Source organism: Sciurus vulgaris, assembly GCF_902686455.1.
Source record: "Sciurus vulgaris genome assembly, chromosome: 5".
NCBI classification, from domain to species: domain Eukaryota; kingdom Metazoa; phylum Chordata; class Mammalia; order Rodentia; family Sciuridae; genus Sciurus; species Sciurus vulgaris.
The window spans coordinates 38,277,648-38,295,492 of NC_136465.1; the positions used below are offsets into that span (position 1 = coordinate 38,277,648).

At 36.8% G+C, this 17,845-nt stretch overlaps 1 protein-coding gene across 5 annotated transcripts in view; it reads left to right on the forward strand.

Annotated features, from left to right (window-relative positions):
- The window catches only part of SNX25 (sorting nexin 25), a 109,118-nt gene that overhangs the window by 89,810 nt on the left and 1,463 nt on the right, over positions 1–17,845 (forward strand). For 2 of the 5 annotated variants that reach the window (XM_079141912.1, XM_079141913.1), the window contains 8 exons: positions 1,345–1,476; positions 4,026–4,166; positions 6,474–6,587; positions 8,219–8,383; positions 10,157–10,274; positions 13,516–13,582; positions 16,688–16,869; positions 17,704–17,804. In XM_079141912.1, the coding sequence (XP_078998038.1) occupies positions 1,345–1,476; positions 4,026–4,166; positions 6,474–6,587; positions 8,219–8,383; positions 10,157–10,274; positions 13,516–13,582; positions 16,688–16,869; positions 17,704–17,804 (1,020 nt within the window). The other 3 variants (XM_079141915.1, XM_079141914.1, XM_079141916.1) reach the window with 3 other exon arrangements.

A 17,845-nucleotide genomic window follows, 5' to 3' on the forward strand; every position in this document is an offset into this window, starting at 1 on the left:
TACCATTTTACAGTATGCAAGGGTTCTAGTCTTTCCATGTCCTCCCCAACTTGTTATCTTATTCCTCCTTTTCCTCCTTCTTCTCTTTCTCCTGGACCTCCTCCCACTCCTCATGGGTGGGAAATGGTACCTCATTGTGATTTTGATTTGCATTTTCCTACTAATTAGTAATGTTGAACATATTTTCATGTGTCGCTTAGCCATTTGTGTATCTTCTTTGGAGAGATGTCTATTCAAGGCCTTTGCCCATTTTGTAATTGATTTGTTTTGTTGCTATCTTTGAGTTTTAGAATTTCCTTAAGTATTATGGACATTAAAGCTTTATCAGATATATGACTTATAAATATTTTTTCAAATTCTGCTGTTTGCCTTTTTACTGTTGATAGTGTTCTTTGATTTACAAAAGTTGTTAATTTTGAGGAGGTCCAATTTGTCTATTTTTTCTTTAGTTAAGTATGCCTTTGATGTCATAGCCAAAAAGTTGTAGCCAAATCTACGGTTATGACAAAACTGTAGTCTTATGACAAAAATCTAGTGTTATATGACACCTTCCCCCTATATTTTATTTTGTTTTTATAATTCTGTACTTAGATCTTTGATCCATTTTCAAGTAATTGTTTCATGTTATGATGGTCCAGTTTTATCTTTTACACATAGATGTCCAGTTTTCTAGCACTATTTGTTGAAAAGACTGTATCTTTCCCCCACTGAATAGTCTTAGCTCCCTTGTTGAAAATCATTTGACCATATAGGGGAGTGTTTCCTCTGGGGTTCTCTTTTATATTTCATTGGTCCTTCTGTCTATCTTTATGCCAGTTCTGCATTGTTTTGATTACTGTAGTTTTGTAGTAAATCTTAAAGTTAGAAAGTGTGAGTCTTCCAGCTTTGTTCTTTTTCAAAATTATTTTGGCTATTTGGGGTTCCCTGAGATTACATATGAATTTTAGGATGGGAGGCTTCTATTTCTACAAAAAAAATCCATAGAAATTATGATAGGAATTGCATGGAATGTGTAGATTGCTCTGGATAGTATTGACATTTTAACAATAGTAAGTCTTATAATTCATGCACTTGAGATGTCTTTATAAATATTTGTTGTCTTTCATTTTCTTTATCAATGTTTTATAGTTTTCACCTTCTACTTCCTTGGTTAATTCCTCAGTATTTTATTCTTTATGCTGCTATTGTAAATGGAATTGTTTTCTTAATTTCCTTTTTGGATTGTTCATTGTTAGTGTATAAAAACACACCTGATTTTTGTGTGTTGATTTTGTATCCTGATACTGCTGAATTGCATAGTGTTTTAAGTGCTTTCATAACTCTCAGGATATTTTCCCTTGGCAGATAGTTTCTAAGTTGAAGGATGAAATAATTCTAATAGAGAAAGAACGCACAGACCTTCAACTGCACATGGCAAGAACAGACTGGTGGTGTGAGAACCTTGGCTTGTGGAAAGCATCCATCACCAGGGGAGAGGTAGGCTTCCCTACTTTTTTCCCAAATTTATTTTAAAAGTTTGACTTTATAGGGCAAAATTTTGTCTGTAAGAATTAAGACTGAGGCTAGAAAACCTCTACTCATTCATTTAGACCATATTTGTCCACTGCCTTCATTTCCTCATTATTTTTACTCATTGTTGCCTGGAACTGGTAACTATCCCAGCCTGCTTGATATAGATCTGATCTTACTCTGCTTTTACAAAGAGTTGTTCTTATTCACTAGAATTGCAAGCAACTTTGCTCTCGGAGCATTTAATATCTTTGAATTACCAATTTATTTTTCCAAGGATAATTGAAATAAAATGAAAGTACATTTTGAAACTTAGAGATGAAAATTTTAAGTATAACTGATTGTTCCATGTTGCTGACTTAAATTGCTTAAATCTTAGAAGTTCTAAGCTCTTTAATAATGAATGTTTTCCTTTTAATTACTTGACTGTTCTTTGAGAGATATGGGATAACTGTATGCAGTTATATAAACTGGACCCTAATTTCACTTAAGGGGAAAGATAGTTATAGGCATAACAGTCAAGTGGAAACCTGGAGTCATGTCTGCCATACTCAGATAACAATATCCTGAGAAGGTAGTGTTATTGTTTTGCTTTGTCATTGTTTCAAAATGCTATCTTTGTTCTTCTCTGCTATCATCTGAGTGACTTGGCACTCCTGCTAGGGGAGGGCTTAAAATTCACCATCCTAAGTTCAGCTCTAGACAGATGACAAAACAAAACATGTTCTCCAAGGGCTTCCCTGAAAGGACACACAGAGCTTAACGGATTGCCCTTTGCCACTTGTTGGCACTCCCATTAACTCAGCTACAGGACATTATACCTTTTCAGAGGAAAGGCAGGAAGCAGTGGGTCAGGGAAAGCCTTGGAATACCATATAGAAAATACAGTAGTTGATAATTGTAGAAGGAGTTACCATTTGGGGGGAAATCTAGAAACATTATGGGCTCATGGGTATATAATGTCAAAGGGTAGTAGGAAGGACTGTGGGAGGGAAAGAACATAAATTCTCTCACCTCAGCTTTGCTTAGAGCTGTCTTTGGCATTTCCAGTATATCAAAATAATCTTCCAAATTCAGACATTGAGGGAGGGAAGGAGAGGGGGAGGGAAAGAGTGGAAATCCCCAAAGGCACTTTGCCCTGGTAATCAGCTGTTACACAGAGGTTTGCTGTGGTATACTTGTCACTGAAAAGATACAGGAAATGGGGCTGGGATTATGGCTCAGTGGAAGAGCACTGGCCTAGCATGTGTGAGGCACTGGGTTCGGTCCTCGGCACCACATAAAATAAATAAATTAAATAAAGGTATTGTGTCCATCTGCAACTTAAAAAAAAAAAAAAAAAAGATAAGGAAAATGGAAACAGGAGTCATCTGACGGCCAGCAGTCAGACATACGACTGCTGGGAAAGCAGTCCCATATACAAATGTGTGGAAGATGCATTTACATGGAGCCAGACTTCTGACTTCTGATCCTGGTGGACCCATTCATTAGATGTGTGGTACCAGGAAAGTCCATTACCTTGTCTGTGCCTCTACTTTCCCATCCATACAAGTGAACAGTTATCTTACCTCACGGGGCATGGTTGGTTGCTCAGTAAACTTTGCATCTCTTTTCTTTGCCTTTCTTATTGACTCCTTTTCTCTAATTCAGTTTTTGATTCAAGTTCATTATATTTTCTTATCTATTTAGGTTAAAAATAATAGTGACCTATTCTGAATTATGATGGCCAGTTGTATGTATGTGTGTGTGAGAATTGTCTTAAGTTGGGAGGTAAAGGGACTTATGTCTTCCAATGTAAAATTTCACAAGAACAGCAATCGTGAGAGACCTGAAATTTACTGAGGAGACCCTTAAGCCTTCCCTGAGAGAAACTCTCGCATATCTGATAACTGTTTGCTTGCTATGAATATGTTTTTTCAGGGAAGTACAGTTAAGAGGCTAAGCCTACTGTATTTGTTTTCTTTTGCTGTACAATAGATTTCTTAGCTTAAAATCGCACCCTTTATCAGCTCACACTTCTGTAGGTCAGAAGTAGGCACAATATGAATACATTCTCTGTCCATTTTATCACAAGACTGAAGTCAAGGCATTGACCAGACTGAGTCCTTATCTGGGACCTCTGGGGCTGAAAAAAAAATGTGTCCCAGATTTTCAGGTTTTATTGCAGAATTCAGTTCCTTATGGTTGAAGATCTAAATGTCTCTATTTCCTTGCTGTCCTCCTTGGACTTCCAAACTTTTTGACTTCCTTTTCTGTTACTAGCCAGAAAAAAAAAAACCTCTCTGCTTTTAAAAGGGCTCACAGGATTAGGTTAGAACCACCCAGATAACTCCTGTCGGAAGATGTGTGCCATATTGCATAACCTAAATGCAAGAATACAGTGCATCATGTTCACAGACCCAGGCATTATTATACAGGGCACATCAGGGAGAGGGTCCTCTCACAGGACATTTAAACCTTCCTACCACATCCTCTCACCTTGCTTTAGGTTGTTGATTTGGGATTTTTTTTTCAAGGTTACAGAAGAGAATGGTGAGCAAATGCCTTGTTACTTTGTCACGGTAAGCCTACAAGAAGTTGGAGGAGTTGAAACTAAAAACTGGACTGTCCCAAGAAGGCTCAGTGAGTTTCAGAATTTACACCGGAAACTTAGCGAGGTATGAATACTCATAAATACAAGATTCTAGAATTACTGAACCCAAAGCAATTCAAGAGCTCATTCTAGTTTTCACACATAAGAAAACTGATCAGTGTTTCTCTTTGTTGTTGATACTGGCACAGTGGCATTTTCAGCATGACATTTGGAAATTCCTCGTAGGTCCAACCATCTAGTCTAGTCGAAATCCTTCTGGACAGATAGTTGTCTGATTCTCATAAATTGCTGTAGAGCCCCAGAGCTGGAAGTGACCAGGGATCACATGGGGCCAGTGGTGTTGAAGCTGCCAGTGTGATCTTTTAATGAGTAGTGAAATCAATTATGAGTTACAGCAGTAGCAAGAGAGTAGAATATATTGGCACTCCTCACATTTACTAACAGAGGCAGCAGAGTGGAGTGGTTGAAAACGCAGCCTCCAGAGACAGACTGCTCGACCCTGAATCCTAGCTCTACAACTGAATGGCTGTGTGGCCTGGGGTTCATCACCCAGTCTTTTTGTATTTCTGTTTCCTCATCAATGAAAAAGAAATATTAGTTGTTCCTATTCATCTACCTCACAGGGTTAAGGGAATAAATGTATACAAAGCATTTAAAAGAGTGTGTGGCGCATAGAAGGCATTATTGTTTTTATTAATAATAATAGTTGTAATAATGACCATTGTTTCACTTTGGTTTTATATTTATATATAATATACACATAAGGATGTATTTATTTACATTATGGTTGCATTTCCTGCTGTGGGTTTTAGTCAAGTGTTTCCAAACCACTAATCTAGGTCAATTCTTATTTGATAGATAGGGAAAATGATTCCAGAGCTTAATTGACCTGTCCGTCATAAGACAAGTACATAGTGAGCAAATCAGATTAGAATCGAGATATCTTACTTTCATTTTTTTATTCTCCTGCTTTTCCTCAGGCCTTGAATCTCTTCTAACTCTCCTTCTATGGGAGGTTAATTGCCCTTTCCCCAGCAATGAAAAGCTCCTAGTCATTTTACTTTAATTCAGGTGCATTTTTCTCTTGCACAAAATAAACTACAACTGGCAAAATCCTGTGGTCACCTCTTAGACTCCTCTTTTGCAAATGAAATATGTCTCTTTCTTTTAACCTTGTCTCCTAAGGGGATTTTTTTAAACCCTTTTAATAACTTGCTTCTGAACACTATAACTTCTTCAACTGCTTTTTAAAAGACGGTGCCCCAAACTGAATATCGTACATACTATAGCGTTTCTCAAATTGACTATGGTCACTCCAGCAACAAGGAAAGCAAAATATTTATCTCAATGTAAGAATAAATTTTTCCCAAAGTTGTTTAGTAAAATTGATATTACAGAAAATTGTGTTGTTTGCCCTGTGACAAATCATTGTGAAACCAAAGCTTAATATTAATCTAATTGCTAATAAAAATGGAAGGAGAAAGGCATTTAGGCGCAATTTTGAAATAAAATGTACTCAGAAAATTAAATGTACTTAGTAAATAAGAAATAATTGCACTAAAGCATTATAAGAGACAAATCCTGAAAATGCTTGTGTATATCCATTGTCTCGTCATCTTTCCTCATTTGTAGACCAATGGCTGGGCTCTTCTCTTACTCTGCTATTTTCTACCTTGCAAGATTTCCTATTGTGAGAACCTTTCCTGTTGGCAGCTGTGACAGGAAGCACCTTTTTGGGTCCTGGTGATTTTAATCTTCCCTTTCAGCCTCTCACTGCCTGTTTCGTTTCTCTAAAATTTCATAGAGCTGTTATAAGGATAAAATAATATGCCACATTTCTAGCACAATGTCTGATAGGATGTAGGACTTAATCCGTAAAGGGCAATATATTGTTATTATTTATTAAGATGTTTTATTATGATTAATGTATTTACATTCTACAGTTTGACATTGCAGGGCAGTAATAAGAGCTACACCCCCCCCCCCCCTTTTTTTCTTTTGTTAACTTTGGTCACTTTGTTTACAAACATGTTAGAAATACAGCTCTAGTAGGAAGACTTGGGTGAACCAGATTTTCAAAACCAAGCATAATGTGCTGCTGTGCGTGTAATTACAACTCCACATTATTAGCCTAGCTTCGTGATTTCCCATCTTCTAGGTATTACTAGCTCTGGGGAGGAACTTTAACTTTTTCCATCAAATGCCCTATTCATCCATATACTTTAAGTCCAGTTAAAATGGATAATTTTCAAGGTCTTAAATCTCAAGAACAAGTATAGGAGGTATTTGTTTTGTTCTAATTATAACTCTAAATCTTTTAAAAGGTTAAAATGTAATTTCAAAACACTAACATTTAATTTTCCTCCCACAGTGTGTCCCTTCTTTAAAAAAAGTCCAGTTGCCTTCTCTTAGCAAGCTGCCTTTCAAATCTATAGATCACAAGTTTATGGAAAAGTCAAAGAATCAATTAAATAAGTTTTTACAGGTAAGCAAGTGAAAAGTTTTGGATATGAAAGGGAAACAGGTATTTGGAGTTAAGTAAATTATTGTCCTGAGAGCTTGCTAGTTTGCTCTTTGTTCTCACCAGCCAGACTGAACTTGTTTTCAGGAGCTGCTAGCTTTTTTGCATCATTTACCCTCACCAAAGTTAACTTACTACTGTCCTGACTTTAAGCAACATAGTTTTCATTGCTTTTGAACTTGATATAAGTGAAAATATACACAGTGCGCTTTCCTTCGTGTCTTTTTCATTCAATGTTATATTCATGAGATTCATTCAAGTGTTATTTTAGTTATAGATCATTTATTTTAATTACTGCATAGATTTTTCTTTTGTGCAAACACACTACATTCTATGCTGTTGGCATTTGAGGCTTTTACAGAGTAGCTTTGGTAAACTTCTGGTGCATGTTGTTTGGAGAATGTACATCGAGTAATACCTAAGAGTTGTAATTTTTCAGTTTTTCAACGTGGGTGTAGCAGTTTTTCCATCACTAGTAGTGTGTAAGGGTCCTCATTGCTTCATATCCTCATTAACACTTATTTCCTGTCTTTTACTTAGCTGGTGGTTCACTATAATTTTAATTATTTATTTATTTTTTGGTGGGGAGGTGTTGTTCCCTAGGCCCCAGTTTCCTAATATTGAGCCCTCTCACAGGTTCTTATTCTAGGTGGGGTTGTAGGGCTTCTCAGGTCGTTTGCCATCTGAACAGATACATGAACCTCCTAAACTAACACTTACCCTCTGCCACTGGCCCAGTTTCTGTTATCAGGAGTATATTTGGCTCCATGGCAATAATTTCCATTGGTTTATTCACTCTTAAACGCTGTACTTTATAATAATAGACACATTTTTGTCATCACATTGATGATCTTACTGTTATGTTGTACATAAACATACTCAATTTATGTTCTGCCTCCTCTCCCCTAGGCCAGATAAGTACATTCAGAACTCCAGGAAATTTCCAGCTTAAGGGCCAATAAAAACATTTATGTAATTATGTAAACAAGCACTGTTTCAAAGGTGGTGGATCACATTGAAATGAAACTGTTGCCTGGCAGGCAGGGCCACCATGGAACTCAAAAGTTCCTTTCAGTAGATGTATAAAGTCTGAACATAGCCATGAAAGGGGGTGTAGTGTTATCCATGTATAATTTGCAAACATTTAAGTTACTCAAGCACAGATGAATGAATGTCATCTTTCAAAGGCAGTGGCCCAAGATCTGTGAGTTGTTTGCAAAGTAGGAGTTTTTTGTTGCACAAAGTGGTACAAAGTAGAGTGAATTCCATCGTCTGCACAGTATTTCCCACAGGCAGTGATTAGAGCATTCACCCTGGAGAGGATTATTTGCCATTAAGATCATTGAGAACTGATCTTATATATAATTTATTTTGGGGAGAAGGGAAGTGGTTAAGTCCTGAATTATGATGAAAGTAAATCCATGACACAAGTTTAACGTAAGTGCCCCTCACTTTTAATCTCCGCTCCTATGCCTGAGTTGCGACGGCACGCGTCACTGCCAGTCTTCCACAGTATACGTGTTTGCCTTACTTGTAAAGCTCCCAGAGCACAATCGTTTCTTATCTAGTAGTGATCAACCCTCTTTCTTCTGCAGAAACTACTTTCAGATGAAAGACTGTGTCAGAGTGAAGCACTTTATGCCTTTTTGAGCCCTTCTCCTGACTACCTCAAGGTTATTGATGTGCAGGGGAAAAAAAACTCTTTTTCATTATCCTCATTTTTGGAAAAACTTCCTCGTGACTTCTTCTCCCATCAGGAGGTGAGTGATCCAAAGGCTATACCACTTTTGTAGCATGTTTAAGTCGATATCTTTTTGAAGGCTATTTGAAGTAACATAATCTTATCAAATGCCTATTACCAAGGAAGGGAAAGAGCAAATGCATCCCTCTTCAGTTATTATCTCTGTTATATTTTGGGTCTCATCTGCTTGTCTTTCCCTATAAATCACCTGGAAAAGTTCAGATACAGAGAAAAAATGATTATTAACAAGGTGAGTAAGTGAACTATGGATGAGAAATTCTGTAGGAGACAATCCCTGGGAGTCGGATAGCAGAGTGAGGGCTGTCATTATGGAGGAGGTGGATCGAAGGATCAGAGGGAAGGATGTGTTTGAGGGAGAGTCAGTAGGTTATTGGGTCGACTAAAGGGTTTCTGTGATGCTCTAATGGAAGATAAGACAATGTTCATGCCAGACTCAGGAGTTCAAACTTTATCCTCAGGAAACAGAGAGCTGTGGAATATTTGAAGCCAGATGAACCTGTCAGCAATGTGTATGAGTAATGGAATGAATAGAGACTGTAAACATTTTCAATCTCATATTCTGGATCTCAGGCTCTTGACTCATGTGCAGGTCACTGAGACGCTTGTTTGACTCTCTAGCAAATCACATAAAACCATCTCTGAGATTTGGCTTCTTCTTGATTCATTGGCAAATGCCATGCCTCTTCATCAGGATTGACTTAATGAGTTTGCACAAAGGAACTGGCCATGAAAATGAGCACAGGCACCTCATGAGCCAGGAGACCCCTATGTGTCCTGTAGAGCATACCCTCACCTCTGTTCAGGTGTGTGGACCTGCCTCCCTCCCCAGCTACTCTCCCACCTCTTTCCTTCATGTCTGTCTAGACTTGGCCAGTTTCTCTCTCTTTTATGCCTGAAACTCTTGGAATTTACACAGGGCTCAAGCACTCTGAAGCTTCTATTTGAAGGTGTCAGTGGCTTCCTCTACTGCTTACCTTCCTCTACCTCTTTGAAGCATTTGATGTTGCTGGAATTCTGTGAAACTGTTTTTAGTCTTTTCCTCTGCTCACCTGATGTGGTCCAGAGTCCTGTCATAGTCTGCTGCTTGGTTCCATGACTTGGGCTTTTTCTTCTGTGCAGACATGAGAATGACTTCCTCAGCTGTCCTTGCACTGCCTGGTGTTTGAATGTCTATATTAGTACTTCATCCTATCTTGTGAAAATAGCTGTTTGTGTACATGTCAGTCTCCCCAGATTGCTGTTAGCCAAGAAAAGTCTGGATCCACATTGCATTCATTTTCACTACCCTCGTGCCTGACATATAAGAAATTTTGAACTGAAACTTGCTGACTTGCAGATTAAAAAATGAGAATAGCTGAAGTACAGAATAAAAGCTTAAAGCAGAGCTTTAAAAATAACTGAATTACTTGAAAATACACATATTTTTAAAAAGCAGTGAATGTAAAATGATTTGCTAGACTTTACTTTTAAAACTCAGAAACGGTTTTATATTTAGAAAACTATTGTCTGCAAATTCACTGATTCTTAATACCATCTAATGTTTCTTAAATTAGCTTATTCTAAATTTGAATTTGGCTTTGGAATCTTGTTTTTTCCTGAGATTAGACAGGTTTTTGTCCTCCACATTCAAAATGATAAATTTCTGCATAAAAGTTGAAGGATTTTGTGAAGCTAAAGTACGAGCAAATAGTTTGGAATTTATACTTGAACAACGACTCTGCAATTTTCTTGGATAAGTGACCTGCTTCCTGTGGCTTTGCTATACCCCTAGGAGGAGACAGAGGAGGACAGTGACCTATCAGATTATGGTGATGATGTGGATGGGAGGAAAGACGCCTTGGCTGAACCATGTTTCATGTTAATTGGGGAGATTTTTGAACTTCGAGGAAGTAAGCCTCTTTGTTATTATTTAGTATCATTTACTGGTGAAGTAGGACTCATTTAATGTCTCCTTATTCCTGAAATGCATTAGACATGTATTTATATTCACATATTAGTTCACTCAACAAATGCTTTTAAGGGCCAACCAAGTACTATGCTAGGTATTGATGATACAGCCTTAAAACAGGTAGCATCTGTGGTACTCATGGAGCTTGGGGTTTTGATTTACCCTATACCGTATTCTCCTAAATACAGAAAGAGTGCTTTGGATTTCTATGTGATTCGGCACAGCTTTATTGCCATATTATGAAAGTTATACAAAAATGATTTTGCACAGCAGAATAATAATCTTGGCTAAAGATGCAGTTTTGATGCTAGTAGAGCATTATTGCCAGGGATGCAGGAAGGCCTCAGTCCTATTTTTTGCCTCCTTTCTTCCTCTAGAGCAATAATTCTCAGTGTAGGAAGGGGAGACATTTGGTGATGTCTGGAGACATTTCTGGTTGTCACAACTTAGGGTGGGGAGTACTGCTGGCATCTGGTGTATACAAGCCAGGGATGTTTCTGAATATCCTGGAGTGCACAGGACAGCACCCCTGACAGAGTTAGCCTGCCCACAGTGACATGCTGAGGCTGAGAAATCCCACCCTAATGATTCTGAAGGAGATATACTTAGAAGAAACAATGGCTCTGTCCACTCAGATTAACATCTTTTCCTTTGGGGCAAAGTTGTTCCTACATACATTCCTGAACATATTACTCAAAAATTTTTAGCATATGAAAAAGTGCTATTATAAGTTTGAATACGTCATGTCTTTTAATCCTCAGCATCTACAATGTCTGATCCATAGTAGGTGATTAGTAAAAATGCCCAGATGCATGTGCTGATGAGTAAATAGGCAAGAAATTTTAAGTGCCAGAATTATCTTTGATTGTTGAACTTTTTTTTCTCCTAAGCCAAAGCTAAGAAGATATATAATTTTAATTACTCTCCCTTGAGTAGATATAGAGAAACAAAAATGTAGAGATTCTGCCTTCAGTGAATTTACACTAACAGGGATCCAAAAATGTAATTCACATTGAGCAATAGATGAAATTTGATTCTACATTGCAGGCAGAGATTTATATGTAAAGAGGTTCATTTTAAGCATAATTTCATTAACAAAAATTAGAACTAAGATAAACTTTAGAAGAAGAGGATGGTTAAAATAGTTGAGAAATATCCATGTAATAGAATATCATTTGGGTATTAAAAATCTTTCAGATAGTGTCTATAGCCTTTCCATTTTTTAGATACTTTTAAGATTATATTGATGTTTTTTATAATGTACCAATAAAAAAAGAGATGTACAGTGATGTTTAACTTAATTCAGTATGGAAAAAAAATAGTATTCAACTCAACATCTAACTCTCCCTCAGTGAAATCTGGCCCATGAAGTCATGAATCTTCCCAGTTTCCTATAGGGGTAATAAGAATGAGGACACACTATACTAGATATTGTTGGTGTTGGTATGTTCTTTTCGATAGGAAGAGATTAAGAGACAGGGTAGGTATATCAGAGCCAGTCACTGTCATAGAGCTCAAAATGCTCTTTGTATTCTGCACACCCTTCATCAGATGCCTGCTCAGAAGTACATTTGGTTTTGCTAGTGACATTTCAGAGGGGAATAAATAGAACATCCTTTATAATGAGATGTGATATATTTGCCATCAGCAAAATCCTTGTGCTGCTGCAGCTGCCTCTGTTGCTTTGAACAAACAAAACCTTGAAAGGAGACATTAGGCCATTTTGTTATGGGGGTGGGATGGGGACTGGAGAAGGATAAGAAATACTAGTAAACAAAGAGACTATCAGTGATGAGAGGGAATATTTAGCAAAACCAGTTTTGGTTCCTGCTCATGTTCAGGATACAAAATGGAGCCAGTAATGCAGCCCTTTCTATAGCCACTGTGCAGTCAGGCATTCCTCCTAAAGCTGCACTGTGCTCACACCCTCTGGGAAGAGCTACCTCTTTCCTACCCTAGAAAGGCAGCCTGAAGTCATCATCACTAACAGACATGCTTATCCCAGCCTGAATGCCACCCTAACTTGAACGAGTCTACATACTTGGTAGCATTCCAGCAAATCCCATCAAGAAGCTTAAGGCATTTCTGAGACCTGGTTCTGACTCAGAGACTTGATTTTTTCCTGGAGGACTAATACTACTTTAACTGGACATTTAGATCCATTAAAAAAAAATTAGAAAGGATTTTAGAATGTTTTAGTCTAGAGGCAGGTCTGTGTTTATCTTTACTTGTGTGGCTGCCCTTGTGCAGACATTTGTGAATTTGCTCCTTTAGTTTTTCTTGCTAGGTGCAGGATGCCTGCACTCTTAGCTTCATTATAGCCAGGTCTGAATTTCTCATTTCCTCAGGTGTCAATAGCCAAACATCACAGTGGCTGGAGGTGAAAATACAAATGAAAAATTTAGTTTATATTCCCATTTGTGGGTGTATTCTCATAGCTTTTTTCTTTACCTATAAAATACCTGTGTGAATAAGAAAAGTTTAGACCCTTCACATATCAAAAAAACCTCAGAGAACATTAATTCTTTCCTTCTTTAGATGAAAAAAATGTGGTTCAGAAGGTTCAGAGAATGGGATATGTGCTCAACTGCTCTCAGAGACAGCACAGGAGATTGCAGAATCCACATTCCATTCAGGATCCTCACTCTTTGCAGTTCATCATTCTTCCCCCAAACACATAAAATATATAAAAGTACACATTATACAAACTACTATTCAAATGGGAGCAGTTAGAACTGTCACTTCATTAATATTTCACAACATTTGTCAACATTTGACTACAGATGTTTCTCATTCAGAGCCATGTGTTGGCAAATTTTGTTCAGCTAGCTAGACAGAAATCTGCAATAAAAATCACACGGTCTGCTAATAGGAAACAGGCATTGTTGCCAGTATCCATGGACACAGGAAGTGAAGTACTGTTTGTCCTTGCTCAACTAGCTCTTCTGTACATCGAGAACTGCAAAAACTCTTAGGTTTCTTATCAGTTGCTTAGTAAAAAATAAAAGCTTAGTCAGAGTTTTCTTGAGCAGAAGTTTGGTAAGCTAGATCCAAATTCTGCAGAAAGCATAGCTTTCAGGACTATAGTTGAATTAAGTGATAAGATTTTATGCTTTGTACAGCTATGAAAATGTCTTAATTGTGATATCCTATGATGAGTTTTCCTTTGATTTATATTTTAGTGTTTAAATGGGTGAGAAGAACATTAATTGCTCTCGTTCAGGTCACTTTTGGAAGAACCATCAACAAGTGAGTGGTACAAAATTAATATTTGAATCTACATCCTACTGAATAGTCCAGTTACCTTATGGTATAGTACCCAATGATTTAACTAAAAGTATCTTTCTCTTTTTGTTTCTGATATGATTCTAAGATTTGATAGGGAAGCAGATTTCTGAATTTCACCTGCAGAAAGCTTGGTGAATTTGATGCTAAAAGCTTGAGTTAGCTAGTACCAGCATTCTGACTGACAGTGGTCAGTGGATTGGGATATTGACTAGTCAGTATCATATAGTAGGACTTAGACTAAGGTTTAGATGTTAAGCTATGATGAAAGTAGGATGGTCATCATATGGCAAGTATTTTCTTGGCGGGAAATAAAACCATATATTAACTTTTTTAGAGTTAAGGTAGCATTAACATGTCAACTCTTCTTGTTAACATCTGATTATCCATAGTGGGGGTATGTGGGTCTATCATATAGCACTACTCTAAGCCATATGTAAATTCTAAACTAAATTACATTATCCACATACATAAAATATTACATGTGTATGTATAGACGCTTATATATATGTATACATCTTTCTGATGTTCTTTATAAAAAGAAATCAACATATTTTCCTCTTTTTTATGAAAACCCTTGGTCTGTTACTAAGAACTCACTGTCAAATAATATTAGTTTCTAGGAAATTATTGGAATTTTTCATAACTGCAGAATCATGCAGTGACTAGATGTCAAATTGAAATTACTTAATAGATTCAGTTCTGAAAGGGGTCTTAGAGATTAGTCTAACTCCTCATTTTATTAGTGAGGAAACAGAACCTAAGAAATCATGTGACTTGTCTGAGATTACCAGGCTGGTCAACAAACCCAACTTGGCCTCCTGGCCTGTGCCTGCTCACGCAGCTATGTCTCATGAGTCTGTGCCTGAAATTTGGAACTTCTATTATTTAATTTAAATAGTAATTTCATATTCAAAACTCTTTAGGAGATAAGCATTATGACTTCCTACAGAAGAAACATGTGAATAAAAAGTTACTTTTTTGTATGGTAAGATACATTTTAATATGAAATTGTCAGTTTTTCCCATGTAAAATATTAATTTATTGCTAAATATTTATATAAGGTTAATATGGTAGCATTATCATACAGTTATAAATTTGTATAGGAAACAAAGAAAATTTGTTGCTCTTTTGTACAGATTTACAAATAGAATATATTTTTCTTGTGGTTGTAAACTAAAGTTTACTTTTATCTCTAAGAGTAAAAAAAAATAGTTTAAGTTGCCCTTCAGGCCTTGTTTAGGTGACTTAGTGTCATAGACTTTCGTTTTAATCAGAAAAATGGCCTCTTTAACCCATGTTTCAGTCTAAAGCAAACCTCTTCACTCTGGTATTGACAAGCTTTAAATAAAGAAATTTCCAGAATGACATGATATTTCTCAGTACTTGAGACTTGCCGATTTATTTTTCTAGTAAGTTTCAGCAAATCATCTGTACTCTTCCTTGTTCCTTTTTATGATATTGGCTCTTAATGATAAAATGAGCAGCTGTAGTTTGTGAGTGGCAAATACATTTGGCAATTATTTTCAAGGAGATTGGGGAGAGAATTGTAAAAAATTTTCAGGCTGTTTATTTCAGGTCTTTTACCAGGTGGAGACTTATGAGCACTTTTCATTTTGCTATTTTTGCCTTTAGCAGATGATAATACCTAATAAAATCATGCAGCAACGTAGGGTAGGCCTCTTGTCTTGTAGCAACCACAGTCTCATACAATGGAATTGTTTCAGAAGCTTCCTCCAGTTTTAGGCTAATAGAAAAATCAGAACTAAATTGACAAAAAGTAGAGAGGTGTTGCTCTTTAGTAAGAGTCACAATTTTAAGTTGTAAATTGAAAAGTTTTTACTTCATTTCTTCACAGAGTGCCAATGATTATCCCAAAGGAAAATTACAGAAAGAAAATACAGTGCTAGCATGATAGAGATTTTTCTTAGGAAAGTAAGCAGGCAAGTCAGGAGATTTTTTTCTGAAGGCAGGAGTTCCACCAAATTAACACAATTATTTTCCTTGGTCTAAATTCGAATTGCACAGTCCTAAGCAATGTAAGTGTCTTAGAAGATGTGCAGTTTCAAACAGAATTAACATTGCAGTGTGACTCACTATAGTCTAGACCTTCATTCAGTAGTGACTGACCACCATGTGGAAAGAACTACTATGTTTGAAACATGTATTTCAATAGCATTTATGAAACCTTCATGTTATCCTTTTAAAAATCTGGTTGGGAAGCCAGATTCTTAAAGAGCTTTTTGATTTATTATTGCTCTTGAATCAAGTTTGACAATTCAGGTCTTTCAGGCACTAATAATCTAGAATGATTCTTTTCCCCTTCTCAACAGAGGCTTTCTCCTCCCAACCTCACAACTACTCCTGGACTCTCTGAACTTTGTTTGCTTGCCTCTAACAGCAGAAAACCTGTAACTGGTTAAAATTTGACTAACTACTGAAATAGGGCTGTGTGGAAGAACGGCATAACCAGATAAAAACCATTTATACATAACTGTGCAAGTCAAATTTTCATTCCTATGGAAATCTGCAGTTTGCTAGATGGTATTATATCTTTGAAAGGGAGAATCTTTTCCCTTGCTCTGAGCATGTGAGATGCTTTCTCTGGGTTGTAGTATCCTGCCCAGTGTTATCTGCCATAACAACCCTTAAAAACATCTAGTGAACAAACTTGTTTTCCTCTAGGACTTTAGGGGCACAAGAAGTTTTCCGGTCCACTTTTAATGATCTTAAAAGGGGACTTATGTTTTCAGCTTATGGTACTTCGTGGAGAAATTGGTGTATTAAGTGTTATGCACAGTCACAAGCTTCAAATAAGCAAATCTCTCAACACAGACAAATGGGAAAGTTGATGCCAACTAAAATGTTAATTCTAGGAATGAGTGGTCATCTATTATTAGCAAATAGAAAATAACATTCATGGCCAGAATTTAAAGATATAATTCCTAGTTTGTTCATCAAACATTTAGATCAGACTGTATCTTGACCTACCCATTGATGAATGCCTTTTCAGAATAGAGTATAAAATTTTTAAAAACTTCATGCAGACATTCTTTTTTCTCTTAAAAGACAAATCCGGGACACAGTGAACTGGATTTTCAGTGAGCAAATGTTGGTTTACTACATCAATGTTTTCCGGGATGCGTTTTGGCCAAATGGGAAATTGGCACCACCAACCACAATCAGAAGCAAAGCTCAAAGTCAGGAAACAAAACAGAGAGCACAGCAAAAGCTACTTGAAAACATTCCAGGTGAGGCCTGGGAAATAGCCCGAGAGGATAGAGATAAAAAGGGAATATGAGCCCGATTAAGATGTTTGTCATTTGCTGGGCATGGTGGTGCACACCTGTAATCCCAGCAACTCCCCTCGGGAGGCTGAGATAGGAGGATCTGAGTTCAAAGCCATCTTCAGTAAAAGTCAGGCACTAAGCAATTCAGTGAGACCCTGTGTCTAAATAAAATACAGAATAGGACTGGGGATGTGACTCAGTGGTTGAGTTACCCTGAGTTCAAACCCTGGTACCAAAAGAAAAAAAAATTTCTTCATTCTTCATTTATGTCTCTCAGGAAACATTATTTAGAATCTTTAAAAAAATAATCGTACTCTTTAAAGCCATTTCTTGTCACTTGTTAAGAATTCATACTGAGAATTTTTTAACTAGAGAAATGTTCTAGAGCAAATAGTAAATTTTGTGCTTTAGAGGTCTGGCTAAAGTATACTATAAATTTTAGGAATGTTAAAAATATATTGATTTTAATTGTTTAACTAGTAGTGGCAGTGTATTAAAATTGTAGTTTTTTATAAATGCCATATGTTGAAAATTCTAAATAAATTTTTCTTTTCAAATATTTGAGAGAACTGACCATTCATGTTCCTATTGCCTTTATTTCCTATGTATATTTGATGTGATATGTCTTTCACTGAATATTCACTCTGTACTTTATCAATATCAACACAGAATAAAAGCTTAATTTTTCGGGGGGGGGGGATGTAGCTCAATGGTAGTGCAGTTACCTGCACACACAAAGCCCTGGGTTTGATCCCCAGCACTGCAAAAAATGAAAAACAAAACCTAATTTTTCAGATACGCTTCAGAGCCTTGTTGGACAACAAAATGCCCGCCATGGTATAATAAAAATATTCAAGGCACTGCAAGAAACAAGAGCCAATAAACATCTGTTATATGTGAGTAAATTAAAGCCTGCCAGAGAAATTAAGCCTTTGTT